The sequence below is a fragment of the Nicotiana sylvestris genome, chromosome 5 (genome assembly GCF_000393655.2).
Source record: "Nicotiana sylvestris chromosome 5, ASM39365v2, whole genome shotgun sequence".
Classification (NCBI taxonomy): domain Eukaryota; kingdom Viridiplantae; phylum Streptophyta; class Magnoliopsida; order Solanales; family Solanaceae; genus Nicotiana; species Nicotiana sylvestris.
The window spans coordinates 155,958,762-155,978,087 of record NC_091061.1 but is presented as its reverse complement, the minus strand read 5'-3'; the positions used below and the strand labels follow the sequence as shown (position 1 = coordinate 155,978,087).

Sequence of the window (19,326 nt, the reverse complement as noted above, 5' to 3'; positions counted from 1 at the left end):
TTTGCTTTGTTCCCTAGACTCTGCAGCTTCTGCCATACTGAGTACATAGCATATCCACTGATTTTTTGGCTCCAAACCTCTTGGACCATCTTGGTAAATTCATCCTCCTGCATAAGTACAGTCAACAACTTAAATGGTTTAGGCAAAGAGTTTCTTTTGACCTCAGTACACAATAATATGGGAGAATGATCAGAAACACCATAATTCTCATAAATTGCCTCTATGGTGTTATACTTCATGAACCAGTAGGGTTCCCTAGGGCCCAATCAATGTTGCTATATATTCCATCATCAGCATCTCTTTTACTACACCATGACCATTGGCACCCCTTTCTATTTAGCAGTCCCAGGCTTGTGTCCTCAATACAAGTTTGGAAGTCTATCACCTCACTTTGACTGACTGAATTTCCATTGAGTCTATCATTTACAGACAGCATTGTATTGAAATCTCCTAGCACAAGCCAAGCCTCCACCATATTACTGTTAATCTATCTCATCTGTTTCCATATTTTCTGCCTTTCTACAATGGTATTATATCCATAGATAAAAGTTAACCAACAGTGGAATGTTGAGTTTTTGTCTCTAACTTCACAGTGTACCATTTGAGCTCCAGCATAAATTATGGTTAGGTCTACTTGTTGTGCCTTCCACAATATCCATATTCTCTCATTAGGATAATATGAGTAGTTTGAAAATATGTCCCAATCCCCAAACTTCTTTCTAACTTTCTCCTTATTCTTTATCTTAACTTTTGTCTCAAGGCATCCTAATATGGTTATTTTATTTTTCAGCAGAAAGGCCTTGAGTTCTTTTTGCTTATAGGGCTTATTTAGCCCTCTAATATTCCAAGAGTTGATGATCATGGGGTATGGGCAAGGGGTACTCTTCCTTCCTTAGATGTTTGGCTAACATCCTCCCCTTCTTGAATTCTTAGAGCCTTAAATCTGTTCTGATGTAGGAAACTTTCAATGGCCTCATCAGACATACCCTTGATTGATGTTTTCACTTTTGGACTCTGCACTTGTTTCCCTTTTGATTTGACTACCTGGAATTCTTCTTTTTCTTTATTCTCACTTCTTGAAGTAACTACTTCTTGTATTGTAGTAGTCACTTGTTCTTTGTTCACTTCTTTTCCTTGTACTTCCACAGTAGGTTTTGGTTTGGCAATCCATTTAGTCTGTGGTTTCCCTCCCCTTTTTTGCTGGATTTCTCTCTGACCTTTAGGTATAGGGCTAGGCTGCTTCATCACCTCTGCTGGAGCTCTACATTCCCCTGTCCCATGACCAATCACTAAGCAATCTTGGCAAAAAGTAGGCTGCCAGTCATAACTTAGTCTTTGTTCCCTATTTTTTCCTTCAGCCATTTCTATCAATATTGTCTCAGGTAAAGGTTGAGACACATCCATTTCAATCAGCATGCGGGCATAAGATATCCTTGCTTCCTGAGCTGTCAATTTGTCAGTGCAGATAGGATTCCCAATTGAGCTTGCAATTCTTCCTAAATTCTCCACTGTCCAGTATTTTATAGGCAACTCAGGAAAATTAACCCATACTGGGATATTCTTTGTATTCTCCTTGCTCATTTGGAAATCTGGATCCCATTTCTTCAAGATCATTGGTCTGTTATTGAAGGTATATGGTCCATTATGAAGTACTGCATCTCTATCCTCATCAGATTCAAATTTGAATATGAAATAACCTTCATCATGGATTAATACCTGAGGGGTCGTAACAAATTGCCATACCCCATACACGAATTTCAACATCTCCTTGAATTGAGGGGATCCGCCTATGACATAGCCAATTAGACTTGTGCTCCATCTTCTACTCTGTTCCTCCACTTCTACTTGGTTTAGTCTAACAATTTTTCTTCCATCCTTGATAATGGGGGGGGGGGGGTTAATAATTCAACTTCAATCCTTGTTGAACAGATCTATTACTTCGGACTATCTCAGCTAACGTTGGTTTTGCCGTTGTTGACGAGAAGGTTAGCTTCCTTGCTGTTGTCGCTGTATCAGCTTCTTTGAGTGCTGGATCTGCAGGTGTCTCTTCAATTTGAGCTATCAGAGCTTGATTCTTCACCGGCTCCGTCAGATCTTTCTTGTCCTGTCCATGCAGAATCGTTGGTGCACTACCCATGCCTTTCATCAAATGGAACAGTTGCACCGACCAAGTGTTTGGGGGATCCTTGTTTCTGGTATAACCAGTCTACCATCTTCTTCTTCGGCCTTCTCATCCTCTTCCTTGTTCTTCACCTTAGCTATGGAGTTCCTCTTCTTCTGTCTAGCCATCCCTAGCGGCGTAGGTTAGCAGTCCTTGCTTAACGTGCGCCGAGAGAGCCTAATGTGTATGCATCCTTAATCATACCTTGCTTAATCCTTGCTTAAGTTATTTGTTGTAAAGAGAATAGTGAATAACCTTTAAAATATTCACACTAAAAGAGTAATAATTTATATTTATTCTCTTTCAATTAATTTTCTTTATTTTTTACTAAAATAGTAAAATTCTAAAGAATTAACCGGCAATAATTCTAAAACAAAGACAACACTCCTAAACCTTGAATGAGTTCTAGTACAACGCTAGTTTCTTACATTGATTATGCTGGTATGTCTTTTATAAATATGGTATATTATATAGTTTAAATAAGGAAAAAGATAATATTGAAATTTAGGTAATTTTAAAGTCATAGATATTAGGAAAATAGTTAAATGACTATTTTGTCTAGTGTATACTTTATTTTCAAAGGGTAAAAAAGGCGAACGATATTTCGCTAAGGGCCTTCGTGCTTTTAATATATATAGATATAGATAGATATAGATAAGTTTATATAGACTAAAATTATTTCTGTATATACTAAGAAAAATGCTTCTCCATTTATTTGTTTCTTTAAATACTAACAAAAAAGTTTCTTCAGTGATTTGACCAAATACAAAGTGTCATTCTCTTAAAGTAGTGAAACTTTCACTTTTAATCTCTAAAATATTTATAAATTTTGATTTAGTCCCGGTGATATACTTAACCAATATTTATAAATTTTGATTTGATCTCGATGATATACTTAACCATAAATTAATTAAAATATGCACATTTGATCTTTGTGCTTGTGAATTTTTACAAATTTAATCTTTTAAACCATTCAATTACAAATGTGCTATTTTAAATATGTATTGTTACTCCATTTTGGGGGTAATGTAGCTCTAAAAATAATTGTAATATAAGTATATAACATATTATTCATACATAAAGGGTAAGAAATAAGATTAAATATACTTAATAAAATATTATAAGGACCAAAATCAGAATTTACCAATAGTTACGGCTAAAAATGTAAATATCCCTCCAAAATATTTCTCTAAAAGTTCATATTAACAAAAGTGGTTCTCATCAATATAAGCAAATTATGGAAATTTAACCAAATGGGCCCTTATAAAATAGAGTGATCACTGATCTCTTTTCTTCCTTTATTATTTTTTTAACAAGAATTAACTTAAATAATGTTCATCCAGTTGTTTAAATTTAAAATAGTCCTCAAATAGTCAAATGTATAATATATGTATAACTGTGTATAATAAGTATATAATCCATGTATATCAATTAGGAAAGTGACACTGCATTCGGCCAGCCATTTATGTAAAGATCCCTTATTTCATGAGGGCCGGCCGAGGAGGGGGGGGGTCCAGAATCAGGGTTAGAATATGTATTTGACGATAGAATGTAGTCAAAGTAGTTGAAATCCTCTATTTGCCTATGGCTATGAAAGATAATCAAGACTAATTTGTTTAATCATTGTACGAACACACAGTTGCATTATTTGATTTACTTCCTATTTTCCATGCATAACTTAAATAAGTTGGTGATATATTTGTTGGCCTTTATTTACTCTGATCACATGGACTCTGTCTATCTCCACTAGGCCTTAAGTATCTGAACTACCACTCCTCTCTCTACATTAATAATAAGCATACCAACTACACTAACTACACTATATATTATCTTCCTTTAAATGTGTTCAAAAAACAAAAACCAACGAACAATTAATACAAAGCAAGAAAGCAACAATTTTCCAATCTTTATATAAAATATATATGTGATGAAGCTTAATTAGCTTAATATAAGTATCTATTTAACCACTCAAAAAAAAATATTGACAAATGAAGACTCATAAAAGAAAGATTCTAGCTACCTCCTTAATTGTAGTAGTGGAATATAAGTTTTAATTTCTTTTTAAGATAAAAAACCATAAGTATGCAAAACTGAGGTGGCATGGAGATATATACATGTCAACCACAACATATGCTAGATTTTGTGCAAGTAGTATTGGTCTTTTTTCAGCGACATGGTTTCGTCCAAATTTTACGAAATATATGTAATAATACTGTGGAATAATATGAGAAAGGAAATAACACCAATTGGTACATATTGTTGCGAAAGCCAAATGTATATAGTGTGTATGAGTCACAACTACTATACCAAAAATTATGACAGTCACCGAATAATAAATAAGATAATAAAGCAACAATAAAAGGAACACCAGAATTTACGAGGTTCGGCCAATTTTGCCTACTTCCTCGGACACAACCAATATTTTATTCCACTCCAAAAATACAAGTGAAATAATACTAAAGAGAGAAGATACAAATGCCTTAAGAAGATAAGAAGGCAAATGAGAGGTGTATCTAAATCCTAAACATTAGGCCTCCTTTTATAGGGAAAAATTCCCTACCAAATGGCTAAACCACCGATGTGGGATTTGCCAAATTCAACAAATCTCCACCTTGGCAAAATTCCACATCTTCAATTTTCTCTCAATAACAAATTTTGGTTGTGTCTTCATCTTCAATCTTCAGTGTTCAACAATGTTGATCAAATCCAAACAATGTTGAAACTTGACCGCAGTCACCACTTTTGTCAGCATATCAGCAGGATTCTCTGTAGTATGAATTTTCTTCACCACGACTCCACATTCTTCTATGATTTCTCGTATGAAATGATATCGAACATCAATGTGTTTCGTCCTTGCATGATAAACTTGGTTCTTTGCTAATTGAATAGCACTTTGACTATCACAAAAAATTGTGATACTATTTTATCCAATACCAAGCTCTTTTAGCAACCCCTGAAGCCAAATTGCCTCCTTCACAGCCTCTGTAATAGCCATGTACTCTGCCTCTGTTGTAGACGAAGCAACTGTTGACTGCAAAGTAGACTTCCAACTAACTGGTGTCTTTGCAAAAGTAAACACATAACCAGTAGTTGATCTTCGTTTGTCCAGATCACTCGCAAAATCTGAGTCACAATATCCAACTACAGACTGATTGTATTCCTGCTCAAAAACTAACCCAACATCTACAGTATTATGAATATACCGTAGAATCCACTTCACAACTTGCCAATGCTCCTTTCCTGGATTATGCATATATCTGCTAATAACTCTAACAACTTGTAAAATGTCAGGTCTCGTACAGACCATTGCATACATCAAGCTACCAACATCATTTGTGTATGGTACCTTTGACATATACTCTCGTTCAGCTTCATCTTTTGGCGACATAGTAGTACTTAGCTTAAAATGGGGAGCAAGTGGAGTACTAACTGGCTTAGTCTTCTCATCTATGCCAAAGCGCTGTAGTACTCTCTTTCAAATATTCTTTCTGAGATAAACAGAGTTTCTTTGAACGTCTATCTCTTATTATCTCCATGCCAAGAATTTTCTTTGCCTCACCCAAATCCTTCATCTCGAACTCCTTCTTCAGTTGAATCTTCAACTTATCAATTTCTTCCGAATTCTTGGAAGCTATCAACATATCATCAACATATAGGAGAAGATATACAAAGGAACCATCTTTAAGCTTGTGCAAATACACACAATGATCGTATTTGCTTCTCTTGTACCCTTGCCGCAACATAAACTCGTCAAATCGCTTGTACCATTGTCTAGAAGATTGTTTCAATCCGTACAATGATTTTTCAAGTTTGCACACCATATTTTCTTTTCCAGCAACTTTGAATCCTTCTGGCTGAGTCATGTAGATTTCCTCCTCCAAGTTTCCATGTAAAAACGCAGTTTTTACATCCATCTGAACTAGTTCCAAATCCAATTGTGCTACCAAAGCCAACATAATTCTAATGGAGGAATGTTTTACAACTGGAGAAAACACTTCATTGTAATCAATTCCCTCCTTTTGAGCATATCCTTTGGCCACCAATCTTGCTTTGTAGCGAACATCTACTTGGTTAGGAAATCCTTCTTTCTTTGCAAATACCCATTTGCACCCAATTGCTTTCTTTCCCTTCGGGAGATTGGCCAATCTCCATGTATGATTCTGATGAAGGGACTGTATTTCATCATTCATGGCAATCCTCCACTTATCTTCTTCTGAACTTTGGACAGCGTCTTTATAAGTAGTAGGAACATCATCAGCTACAATTGAGGTTGCACAAGCAACCGTCTCTATGAGACGAACAGGTTTCGTTATTGTTCTTTTTGGCCTGCTGGTTGCTATTGATTCAAGTTGTTGTTGAGATTCCTGAGTTGGAATCTCCTCTACTGGCTCTCCTTCCAGAGGGTAATCTTCATTTGTTTCCTCCTCTGCTTCTTGTGTAGGAAAAATAAATTTTCCCTCAAACTCCACCTGCTTAGAAGCACCTTCATTTTGTTTGGTATCTTCTGTTACCTTATTTACCATAGCAAATTCATCAAAGGTAACATCTCTGCTGAATATTACTTTCTTTGTCATAGGACACCATAAGCGATATCCTTTGACTCCAGAAGTAATTCCCATAAAAATAGCCTTCTTTGCCCTTGGATCCAATTTTGACTCCGTCACATGATAATATGCAGTTGAGCCAAACACGTGCAAAGAGTTATAATCTACAGCAGGTTTTCCGTACCATTTTTCAAATGGTGTTTTGCCATCAATAGCAGCAGATGGTAGACGATTAATGAGGTGGCATGCATATGTAATTGCCTCAGCCCAAAATTCTTTGCCCAAGCCAGCATTGGACAACATACACCGTACCTTCTCCAGCAAGGTCCGGTTCATACGTTCTGCCACTCCATTCTGTTGTGGTGTATGTCTAACAGTGAAGTGTCGGACGATGCCATCATTTTCACAGACCTTATTGAAATGATCATTTTTGTATTCACCTCCATTGTCTGTGCGAATACACTTGATCCTCCTGCCTGTTTGATTCTCCACCATCGTCTTCCATTTGAGAAAAATTCCCAGCACTTCATCTTTGTTTTTCATTGTATACACCCACACTCTTCGAGAAAAATCATCAACAAAGGTTACAAAATAGTGCTTCCCACCCAATGAAGGTGTTTTGGAAGGACCCCAAACATCAGAGTGTACATAATCCAAAATGCCTTTAGTATTATGGATCGCTGTACCAAATTTAACCCTTGTCTGTTTCCCTTTGACACAATGCTCACAAAACTCCAAGTTGCAAGCCTTTACTCCTTTTAACAATCCTTGATCTGATAGAGTTTTCAAGGATTTTCCTCCAGCATGTCCCAAGCGCATGTGCCATAGCTTGGTTGCTTCTGCCTCTTTGTCGTCACTGGATGTTACTGTCGCTGTCCCAATAACTGTACTGCCACGATAGCGGTACATATTATTATTCTTCCGATTAGCCTTCATTACCACTAGTGCACCGGAGCATACTCTCATCACTCCATTTTCTGCAATGATTTTGAACCCTTTTGATTCTAGGGCTCCCACAGAGATGAGATTCTTCTTCAAATCCGGTACATATCGAACATCTATCAATGTTCTGATCATTCCATCATGGTTCCTTAATCGTATTGAACCAATGCCATATGAGGTAAGAGGGCTGTTATCCGCTGTGTGGATGACTCCATATTCTCCTTCTTGAAATTCCACGAACCAGTCCCTGTTGGGACACATATGATAGCTACAAGCCGAGTCCATCAACCATATGTCTGATGATGTTGATGACTCTGTTGTAACTAATGAGAAGTCTGAATCATCACAATCAGCTACATTTGAATCCATAATGGCCTTTCCATTGTTATGTTTGGCCTTATTCTTCAACTTCGGACAGTCTTTCTTCCAGTGCCCTTTTTCTCGACAAAAGGCACATTCATCTTTGCTGGGTCTGGATCTTGACTTGGATCTTCCCTTCTTTGTCCTCGTTTGATTTTGAGGACGACCCCTCACAAACAGTGCTTCTCCTTCTCCGCCCTTCTGTTTTTCTCGCTTTCTTTGTTCATAGCTGTACAAAGCTGAACAAACTTCTCTGAGAGAAATTTCGTCATTTCCATGGAGTAGAGTAGTTTCAAGGTGCTCGTACTCATCAGGAAGTGACGCCAACAACATTAAGGCCAAGTCACCATCATCATAAGTTGTATCCATATTTTGCAAATCTGTGACCAACTTATTGAAACTGGTGATATGTTCATTCATCGTGGTACCAGGAACATAGGTGAAGTGAAACAGTCTCTTCTTCATGTACAATTTATTTTGACTGTTTTTCTTCAAAAATTTATCCTCCAGTGCTTTCCATAATTTACTTGCAGAAGTTTCCTTTGTGTATGGATATTTCTGCTCTCTAGCAAGGTAGGATCGAATGGTACCGCAAGCAACACGGTTGATAATTCTCCAATCTTCTTCTCCAATAACATCTGGTTTCTTTTCTTCAATGGCCAGATCTAGCCCTTGTTGAAAAAGGACATCTAGAACCTCGCCTTGCCACATCCCAAAATGTCCGGACCCGTCAAAAATTTCTACCGCAAATTTCGCATTTGACACAATTCTTGTCATAAGCGAAGATGCCAATGATGACGTATTGTTGACACTTGATGTAGATTCTTCTTGTTTATTGTCTCCCATCTTTGACACAAATATTATTTAATAGCTGACGACACAAATCAAGATTATTTCCTTTCTGGTGTGGAAGATCAGACTAAGCTGCAACCACAGAGCATACTCAGACAGAACCTTGACTCAGTTACCAAGATAAATCTTTTCTGATGTGGAAGATCAGACTATGCTGCAACCACAGAGCATACTTAGACAGTACCTTGGCTCTGATACCAATTGTTGCGGAAGCCAAATGTATATAGTGTGTATAAGTCACAACTACTATACCAAAAATTATGACAACTACCAAATAATAAATAAGATAATAAAGCAACAATAAAAGGAACACCAGAATTTACGAGGTTCGGCCAATTTTGCCTACTTCCTCGGACACAACCAATATTTTATTCCACTCCAAAAATACAAGTGAAATAATACTAAAGAGAGAAGATACAAATGCCTTAAGAAGATAAGAAGGCAAATGAGAGGTGTATCTAAATCCTAAACATTATGCCTCCTTTTATAGGGAAAAATTCCCTACCAAATGGCTAAACCACTGATGTGGGATTTGCCAAATTCAACATATATTGTCGTTTGACAGTGCAAGTTAAGTTCCTAAATTTCCTCTAAGAGTTGTGGCTAGGTAGAATTGAACTCACACCCTCTTCTAACTTAAGACTCAACAAGCAAAGACCAATGAACTAAGTTTATTTCTTGTTGAGTAATATGATAATTAATGTTATTTATACTTCGCTCTTATATAAATATCGATATCGCTTGGAAAAATCCTGCGTACGAACCTGAGTCTATTATATAATAATATTAGAGTATTATATATATTTAGTGAATGTTCTCGGCTCTTGTGAACAGTGCCTCCACCGGCACCAATAACAATAACAACAAACCCAATAAAGTCCCACAAGTGGTCATTGCCCGTAAAAGGTTTCAACTTTCAAAGGAAAGATTAGTGTTAGGCTCGAAAAAGAAAAGCTTTTGTCTTATGATTAGAAATAACTAGAGTAGTTACTAGTACTACCCAACGAGTCTTCATCTGTCCAAATTAAATACCTCAAACTACCACTATAATCTTTGCTATTGCTTATTTGGTTCTAGTGGTCCATTTTTTTGCCTTTCCAACTGTGCCACCCTGTACTATTTAATTCACTCTCTAGTTTTCACTCTTGTTGCATGTTTTTATATATAAATACATGTCCATTGCTTACAAGAAAGTGCATTCAGAACTAACTTTTTCTGTCTACACAAAAACAGTTAGAACTTAGCTTGTAGGTGTGTTTTGTCATGTCAACATTTGCAAAAATGGCCATGACTAGTTCTTTAACACCTACTACTACTACACTTTCCCTTTTTTTCAGCCTTTTCTTGATTTTAGGAGTGGCTATTTCACAAACTGAGGCTCGTGCATTTTTTGTGTTTGGAGACTCACTTGTTGATAGTGGGAATAATAACTATTTGGCTACTACTGCAAGGGCAGATTCACCTCCTTATGGTATTGATTATCCAACTCGCAGAGCAACTGGTCGTTTCTCCAATGGCTTCAATATTCCTGACATTATCAGCTGAGTCCATCACCTCCTTTTTTCTTTACACTAGCACCTAATTATATACACTCATATTGTAAAAATATTTATATCTTGAGTGAATTTTAATCAGTTGTAGGGAGCAATCTGTCTTATTTTTCAAGTCACGAGTTGGCCACTTTTTAGGGAGATTTGCATGAATAGGATCATTTTTAGGCTATTTTTTTTTTAACTTTTGTCCTTGTTTAAGTAAGTTACGCAAGAATAAGTTGGTGAGGCATAACTTGCTCAAAGTTATTCTATGGTGCGCGTAAAAGTTACGTTGCTTGGTCTTATATCTGCAAAACTTTTAAAGCTAAGGACATAACTTAAACATTAGTCCTCAAAGCATCCTATTTTTGCAAATCTTCGCAATTTTTATGATGGTTACCTATAGTTTTCTTTTAAATTGGGACCTAACAGAACTGTCAAAATTCTTTAACACTGTCGATCGATGCATAAAATTTAAACTCGGAAGATGCAACATTTTGCATCTTTTTACAAGAGTTGTCAAGACAAGAGGTCTAACATGAAGAAGGCTAACATCTTATGTTGCGTGGACTCTCCAAAATATTGCTGTACCCGTGTCGGTCCTCTAAAAATATATTACTTTTGGAGGATTCAACATGCACTCGACGACATTTTCGGAGAGTTCGAGCAACATAGCTGACATCTATATATAACATTACAAAATTAGCTTGATATATATATATGTATATCTTTTACTACAAAACAGGAGAGCAGCATTACATGCATATTTAGATACACAGTTGATCAACGTTGATTATTTACCTTTTCAGGTCAGCAAATTGGTGCTTCAGAATCACCATTGCCATACTTGAGTCCGGAGCTTAATGGACAAAGGCTTTTAGTTGGTGCCAATTTTGCATCAGCTGGAATTGGAATTCTAAATGACACTGGCATCCAATTTGTACATACAAAAACACTAGTCCAAACTCAATTTATTTTTATTTAACATGCTAACTTCTCTTGTTTAAATAGTTCAATTTTGTTGGTTAAGTTAGATATCTTTTGGTTTAATGTAAAGTTATGCTATATGTGCAGATAAATATTATTCGAATTCCACAGCAATTGGAATACTTTAGACAATATCAGAGCAGAGTGAGTGCACTAATTGGAGAAGAAAGTACCAAACAACTTGTAAATCAAGCTCTTGTTCTTATGACTCTTGGAGGCAATGACTTTGTCAACAACTATTATCTCGTGCCCAATTCTGCGCGATCGCGCCAATATGCTTTGCCAGATTATGTCCCTTTTCTGATATCAGAATATCGTAAAATTTTGATGGTAAACGTCTCCTCTTGAACTTCATGCAAAGTGTATCCCCTAAGTCAAATCTCTCTTTAACAGTCTCGTTTGTTTCGTATTTTTTTTGTTGCTACAGTGAAATGTTGTTATAAAGAACATATATTATAACATAACATTAGTTCCAAAATAAACTTGGATGTTATATAAATTGTTGTAGTAGAGGATGAGTGTTAAATCTTAGTGAGAATAAAATACCTACAATATTAGGGCCATCAATATTCTACCAACAATAAAAGAGGCCATCAATATCATACCTAAAATATTAGGGCCTTCAACATAACAGTTATTACCACAATAAAGTTTTCACCAAGATATATAAATGGTTGTCAACTGAGGTTGCTAGCTGTACTTATTTATTTAATTTTTTTTGGTAAATAGCTGTACTTAAAATTGACATGACATTAGATATATTCAGACAGCAATAGTGTAGGCAGATAAATACCTGAAGGTCCCCCCACCCCTTTAATTTTTTCCATATTTTCGATAATATATATCAGTAGAAAATATAGAGAACTTCGAGTGTCTGATATATCTGGACTCGGCTTTTGAATGTCATTGCAGAGGGTTTATGATCTGGGAGCTCGACGAGTGCTTGTTACTGGTACCGGACCCTTAGGTTGCGTCCCAGCAGAACTTGCCCAACGTAGCAGAAACGGCGAATGTGCAGTGGAATTGCAACAAGCTGCAGCTCTGTTCAATCCACAACTTACACAAATGTTGCAGGACCTTAACAGTGAATTAGGCAGCAACATTTTCATTGCTGCAAATACACAACAAATGCACATTGATTTCATTACTAATCCACAAGCATATGGTAAGCAGTTTAGTATAAAATCTATGCTTTAATATTTGCATGTCTTATTATATTGACATTCATTCTGTTAACTGCAGGATTTATAACATCAAAAGTTGCATGTTGTGGACAAGGGCCATACAATGGTCTTGGCCTCTGTACACCACTGTCCAACCTGTGCCCGAATAGAGATGTATTCGCGTTTTGGGATCCGTTCCACCCATCCGAAAGAGCAAATAAGATAATTGTGCAGCAAATCATGACTGGTTCTTCAGAGTACATGAATCCAATGAATCTCAGTACAATTCTGGCCATGGATTCTATGGCTTAATATGTTTTCGGAATTTGTTCATTACCTTTTATCGTTTATTGCAAAAATTTTGGCTGCAATAAGTTGTATCCAGCACCTCATGTGCTATTTTTAAGTTTCAAAAGTTTGGGAGTGTACCATGTTCATTCACAAAAATTGAGTAATCTAATTTGTAGGTGGGAGTGTAATGTTGTTTGAAATGTAAACCAATTGCGCTTTTTTTTTTATATGAAATGAAACAGTTTTCATGGCATGTAATTCAGGCATATTCATATTTCAGATAGTGTGATATAGTGTAATCACTCAAAGTGTAAATGGTAAGAACATGAACGTTGAATCTATCAAATTTAAATATTAGATTACCTCAATATTGTGTAAGCAGGGGTAGAGCTAGAGTGTCGCGGGCAGGTTCGGCTGAACCTAGTAGCTTTGGTTCAAACCCTGTATTTGTCTTAAAACATTCATTGAATAATGTGCTTAGAACCCAGTAACTTCAAACGATTAGAATTTCGAACTCATAATCCTGGCTCTGCCTATGTGTGTAAGTATTGTATTAGGAGTTAATTCTGTTGAGTTTCTTTTTAAGATGAAAAAGTCTTAAAAAGAGAGTGAATGGGAAATTGAGGGAAAATGAAATTTTTGAGTAAAATTTAAATTTCCCTCTCTTGACAATGAGACATTGTTCCATATTGGAAGAGGAAAAGGCTTTTGGTGGGTATATATACAATTGCTCTTCTTGTAGCTCTTAAAGAGTTAAGAAGAAGGCAAGTCTTGCGCCGTCGTCGCTCGCTCGGCTCGGCTTCGGCTACAACTTCGGCTTCGATCAAATGATCGATTGATTAATTTTTTGGACCAATCCGTAGAGAGAATCCAAGTGTCCCACCAGTTCGGCCAAGTGCATGCTCCATTGTCCATTGGCAGCCTAGTGCTCCTCCTACCATGACCAAGTGTTTGCTCCACATCAGCCTAGTGCATGTTCCACCATGGGTAAATGAGTGGTGGCCGGCTTCAGTCAAATGATCGATTGATTAATTTTTTGGACCAATCCGTGGAGATAATCCAAGTGTCCCACCAGTTCGGCCAAGTGCATACTCCATTGTCCATTGGCAGCCTAGCGCTCCTCCCACCATGGCCAACTGCTTGCTCCACAACAACCTAGTACATGTTCCACCATGGATAAATGAGTGGTGGCTGGTCATTCTCTTAATAGCTGACTGCACTATAAATATGTGTAGCAACTGTTAGAGCAAAGACACCGAAAAATAAACATAAGCAGCTGTTAGGAGAAGGCTCGGGCAGAAACGGAATTGAGAGCTTCACTGTTGTTGATCTCCTCTTCAGTTAAAACTCAACGTTGGCTATAGATTGCAGTCCTTCCTCTCAGAATTTCTATTCGATTTCTGAGTTCTTCTCCTTTGTTCTGCATTGTTTTAAACTACAAACAAAGCAACCGTAAGTGTGATTTGCTGCCGAACTTTGTGTTCACTGAAATACTAGGGTTTGAAGTACCGCTACACCAGTATATAATTCGTTCTATCCTGAGAGGAAATAATCCATAACCTTGGGTACTAGGAGGGGATTAAATTCCTTAAAGAAACACTGTGAATTCAGTGGGCTCGAATTAATTACTTTTTCGTTTATATTTACGTTTATACGCTAACTTTCTTTTCTCTAGAATTATTATTTACAAATACAGCAAGTAAGAAGATAACAACCCAGTAACATCAAACGATTAGAATTTCGAACCCATAATCTTGGCTCTGCCTATGTGTGTAAGTATTGTATTAGGAGTTAATTCTTTCATAGACATTTCGTGAAGAGGTTGCAGAGACCTATTTGTCGGGCGTTGTAGCTATGCTATATCAGCTATGGTGCCTACGGATATTTAATCCAGAATTTTAACTTTATGGGTTTTGGACTTAGAGCGACTTTAATATTTATACATATTTAATATTTACACAACATTAAAGTCGTTCTATCTTCTGGAAAAAAAGGTTCAATTTTCTGGTTCCTCATCTCGTTTAAATCTCCTCATCTAAGGGGAAAAAGGAGGATATAGATGAGAGGTAGCTTATAGCCTGTTTGGCCAAGCTTTTTGTTTTTGTGCCAAAAGTGCTTTTTTGGCCAAAAGTATTTTTGACCAAAAATTGAGGTGTTTGGCCAAGCTTTTAGAAGGAAAAAAAAATGCTCTTGAGGAGAAACAGAAACAGTTTTTGAGAAGTAGAAAAATGTAGTTTCTCTCCAAAAGCCTTAGAAGCAGTTTTCAAAAGTTTGGCCAAATACTAATTATTGTTCAAAAGTGTTTTTCAAATTAATTAGCCAAACACAAACTGCTTCTCACCAAAAGCACTTTTTAAAAAAAAGTACTTTTAAGAAAAATATTTCTCAAAATAAGTTGATTTTAGAAGCTCGGCGAAACATGCTATTAGCAGTTTCGACCATATCTAGGGGCTTTTTGTTATGATTGTACATATTGTCCCTTGGTAATACAATTTTACTTAATTAAGAAAAAAGAATGTTTAAAGAAAATCCAAGAAAACAAAAATCTTGTACTAATGTTTATTCACTTACTTTTATGCTCCAATTAAATAAAGTAGTATTCATGTTTTCTAATCAAAAAAAAAAGAAAAGAAAAAATTGATAGTTGTTTTTATAGTACGTAAAAGTCGAAATGAAGTTCTATTTGTGTTGCCTTTGAAATTAGAGCTGTCAATATGGGCCGAGCCGGGTCCACTATTTTGATGGGCCTTATAATGGTCAGCCCATCCCAGCTTTATGTGGGCTGCGGGCCCCCATGGACCGGCCCATCATTTTTAAAAATATAATTTTATATTTTTTCTTTAAGTTCTGACTTAAAAAAAGATAATTATTTTAAAGATAAAAAATATCTTATGGGAAAAAATTCGCAAAACTTAATAACTTTTTATATTGTTCCAATATATCACAATAAATAATAAAAAAGTAAAAGACAGGACTATATTTCATTCACTAAAAGTCAAAACTTAAAACAAACTATTCGAAAGAACGTTCATGATGCTTATGAGATATCCAACACATCTTCTTCATCAAACACATTTGAATCCGCTTGTGACAAGATTGTCTTAACATCTTCACTTTCATCTACAATTCATATGCAATATTAATTAGTTAAATATTAAAAATAATTAAATTTTAAAAATTAATAATATTTAAATTCAAATAAAACAATATTACCAGTTTGAGTTCGGGAAAACCTGTGCAACCAATTTCGAGTAGTAACAAGTGTTTGGACATTTTCATAATAAATGCAACTTCTGTACTTTGTAAGAATACGCCACCAATGCTAAATGGTTATTTCGATGGTACAATGGTAATAAGAAGGAATTTTTACACCCTATAGAAAATCTTAGTACCCTATTTATTTTAAATAAATACCATTTTAAAATATTACATCCTATAAATACCTTTTATCCTTTATAACAAAAAATCTAAATATAGTTACATCCTACAATTAAGGCACCATATATGCTAAATATTATTTTTCTCTCTCCCTTTTTGTAGTTTCTCTCACATAATTACCGCGTATCTGCAAACCCCAATACAATCTCTCTCTGTTTGCATACAATCAGACTCTCTTCTCCCACAAACCCTAGTTTCTTAACTCTTCTCCCACCCAAATTCTCAATTTTCTGCTCCGCATCACCAACGTTATCATCAGCCATTGTCTGAGCCGGAATAAGAGCAACCACACTCGCGTACTTCACAAAAGATCCGGATTCGGGCTGAGCTGTCAGCAACAGCATGCGAGCACCGTTCGATTTGACCGGATCTCGTGTGGCGGCGGTCGTTTTTTCGCCCACCGGAAAGCCGTACACTTGCGGCAATGTTAGTTCTGCAATTGAGAGGCACTTTTCAAGTTTTTCAGAGTCATCATCGTTTGGGCTGAATTCTCGTCATTCTAATTCTAATGATGTTTCTGGCAGTTCCTCGGGCCCAATTGGAGGAGTGTTCATGTCGAAGACGCAGTGGGCTGACAAACCCAGCCTATTTGTATTCAGTTGTATTCGAATGTATTCTTCAACTGTATTCACTTGTATTCAGGTTTAATCAGTTGTATTTAACTATTTTATTTAGCAGAAGTTAGTTGTATTCAAGTATTTTATACAAGTGTATTCAGTTGTAGTTAATTATATTCAACTATTTTATTCAGCAGAAGTTAGTTGTATTTTTTTGCATTCAAGAGTTTATTCAGTTGTATTCAGTTGTATTTTTGTTGTATTCAAGTATTTTATTAAGATGAATTAAGGTGTATTTTGTTGTATTCAACTGTATTATTCATATGTATTTCTCTTTATTCAGCTATAATCTTTATTATGTATCTTTCAAATACAGATTAATGAGGGATCGTTTTAGTTCGTTGAGTTAAATTAGGAGAATATCAAATGATTATATTTCCTTCCGTTTTTAGCGCAAATACGTTACTGTATTTAATGTTAATGTCGCTTGAATACAGCTAAATACATGTCAAACTTAGCTGGAATTCCAGATTTTACGCCTATATTTTTTGTTGTATTAATGAATACAACAGCTTAAATACATGAAATACATTGTATAAAAACATAAAAGATATCTATAACACGTAATATAACAAAGGATATCTATAAATGGCTAATTAGACCAAAAAGATGGTGCTTTATGAAAAATTCCCTAATAAGAATGCTAAGTACATCACACACCATCATTGAAAGATCAGGATATTTTCTAGAATGGTCCTTCCAATATATGACAACATCATCTCTTGAAACTTCTCAAGATCAAGTTTTGGTTCCTCTTAGTAAAAATCCAATTCTGACTTTCCACCTCTAAATGCAGTATACTTTTTATTTTTTTATATATTTTAAATAAATATTTTATTAGGCCCACGGGCCGGCTCAGCCCAGCCTCAGTCAAGCCTCACGGGCCACGGGCTTACTCAGGCCGGGCTTAAAAGCCCCATTTTTAAACGGTCTCCAAAAATTCTAATCCAACCCTGCTAAATCACGGACTGAGCTAGGCTAGCCCAATGGGCCAAGCCCATATTGACGGCTCTATTTGAAATCTATAATTTCAATCATTTATTCGTGTTTTTGTATGTGTGTGTGCCTTTTTTCAAAAATAAATCTACTTTCAGAAACTATGAATTTTATCTTGAAAAATCAACGAATTAAGGTACAAATGGAATTGGAATTGGTCATTTGACCTTCTTAAGTTAAATGAAATCCAAATTTTGGGACAAACAATTAACGGAAAAATGTTTCTATCTAACCTTGATAAAATAATAGAGTCACTTTTATAATTCACAATTTCATTAACTTCAAAATCACATGGAGCAATAAAAGTTTTACCTATCGAAATCCTATGACAGAGAAGATAATTCAGAAAGTTATTAGTTTAGCATGTGAAATTATTTATAAATAGGGCCAGCTTAAAAGTTAAATGTAATACCCCAATATTTTAAATGAGGACATATTGAACATTTAGCAAATAATAATAATAAAAAAAAGAAATGTAAACAAAACGGCCAAAGCCCATTACAAAATAATTTGACCAAAAATTGAAAAGGGTTTAGGGGAAGGGAACGAAGAATGGCTTCAGGAGAAAAGAAAAAAAAAAACAAAAACAGAGAACGAAACGAAGAAAACTTTTCTGGGGTTCTTAGTGCCGAATACTGTGTTTCATCTTATCATTGATATAGATTTTTGAGCTTCAACAATATAATCCAGGTAATTTCATATAATTCTTCTTCTTTTAAGACTATTATTTTATATTCATGATTCTTTATGGGACTAAGTAGAGATGATGTTGGGATTGGATTAAGAGTTTAAAAGATAAAGTTAAAGGAATTAGGAGTAACCCACGAGACTTTTCCAAGAATTAACTGAGTATAATATATGAATAGGTTGTGTTTGGTGGATTTTCTGAATTTGATTTAAATTAGCACTAGCAGGAGTAAGTATAAATTGACAAATATGAAACCTCGAGGGTTGGATATTTTATATTAGCCATGTATTAGCCTATATAAGAAAATTAACATGAGATCGACGTTGATGTGATTATAGATTGATTGAAGAAAGTTGTACAGATCGCTTGAGGTGACGAGTTTGATGTTTCGACATGAGTATAGTGAGTTGTAATCCTACCACAATTTGTGTTTTCATAACCTGCATGGTTTATATATGATTTTGAAAATAAATGTGTTACCAAAGCTTTGAAATTGCATGTGGGATAAGTCCTTTACTTGATATGGTACCGAACATTTTACTTGAGATGTTTACCAGTTAATCTGTACGTTTTTACCGTTACTAGATATGTTTTACCGTTATTTGAGATGTTATAGTTATTTGAATTATTCTCACTGTTACTAGACATGTTTTACTGTTACTTGAGACATGATTACCGTTACCAAAATAAAATTACAAGATTTGATAAGAAATGATATGCCCTTTATTATTTTGAAAATGCTTCTGTACGAGTAT

General features: G+C 35.5%; 2 protein-coding genes across 2 annotated transcripts; one reads left to right on the top strand and one right to left on the bottom strand.

Annotated features, from left to right (window-relative positions):
- Positions 1-858: 858 nt before the first annotated feature.
- LOC104232162 (uncharacterized) lies at positions 859-1,764 on the bottom strand. Its single transcript, XM_009785286.1, has one exon. The coding sequence runs from the start codon at positions 1,762-1,764 to the stop codon at positions 859-861; it is 906 nt and encodes a 301-aa protein (XP_009783588.1).
- Positions 1,765-9,914: 8,150 nt separating this feature from the next.
- Positions 9,915-13,090, top strand: LOC104215890 (GDSL esterase/lipase At5g33370-like). Its single transcript, XM_070174740.1, has 5 exons — positions 9,915-10,399; positions 11,201-11,331; positions 11,466-11,708; positions 12,291-12,543; positions 12,621-13,090. The coding sequence occupies exons 1-5, from the start codon at positions 10,123-10,125 to the stop codon at positions 12,851-12,853; spliced, it is 1,137 nt and encodes a 378-aa protein (XP_070030841.1). The 5' UTR covers positions 9,915-10,122; the 3' UTR covers positions 12,854-13,090.
- The last annotated feature ends 6,236 nt before the right edge of the window (positions 13,091-19,326 follow it).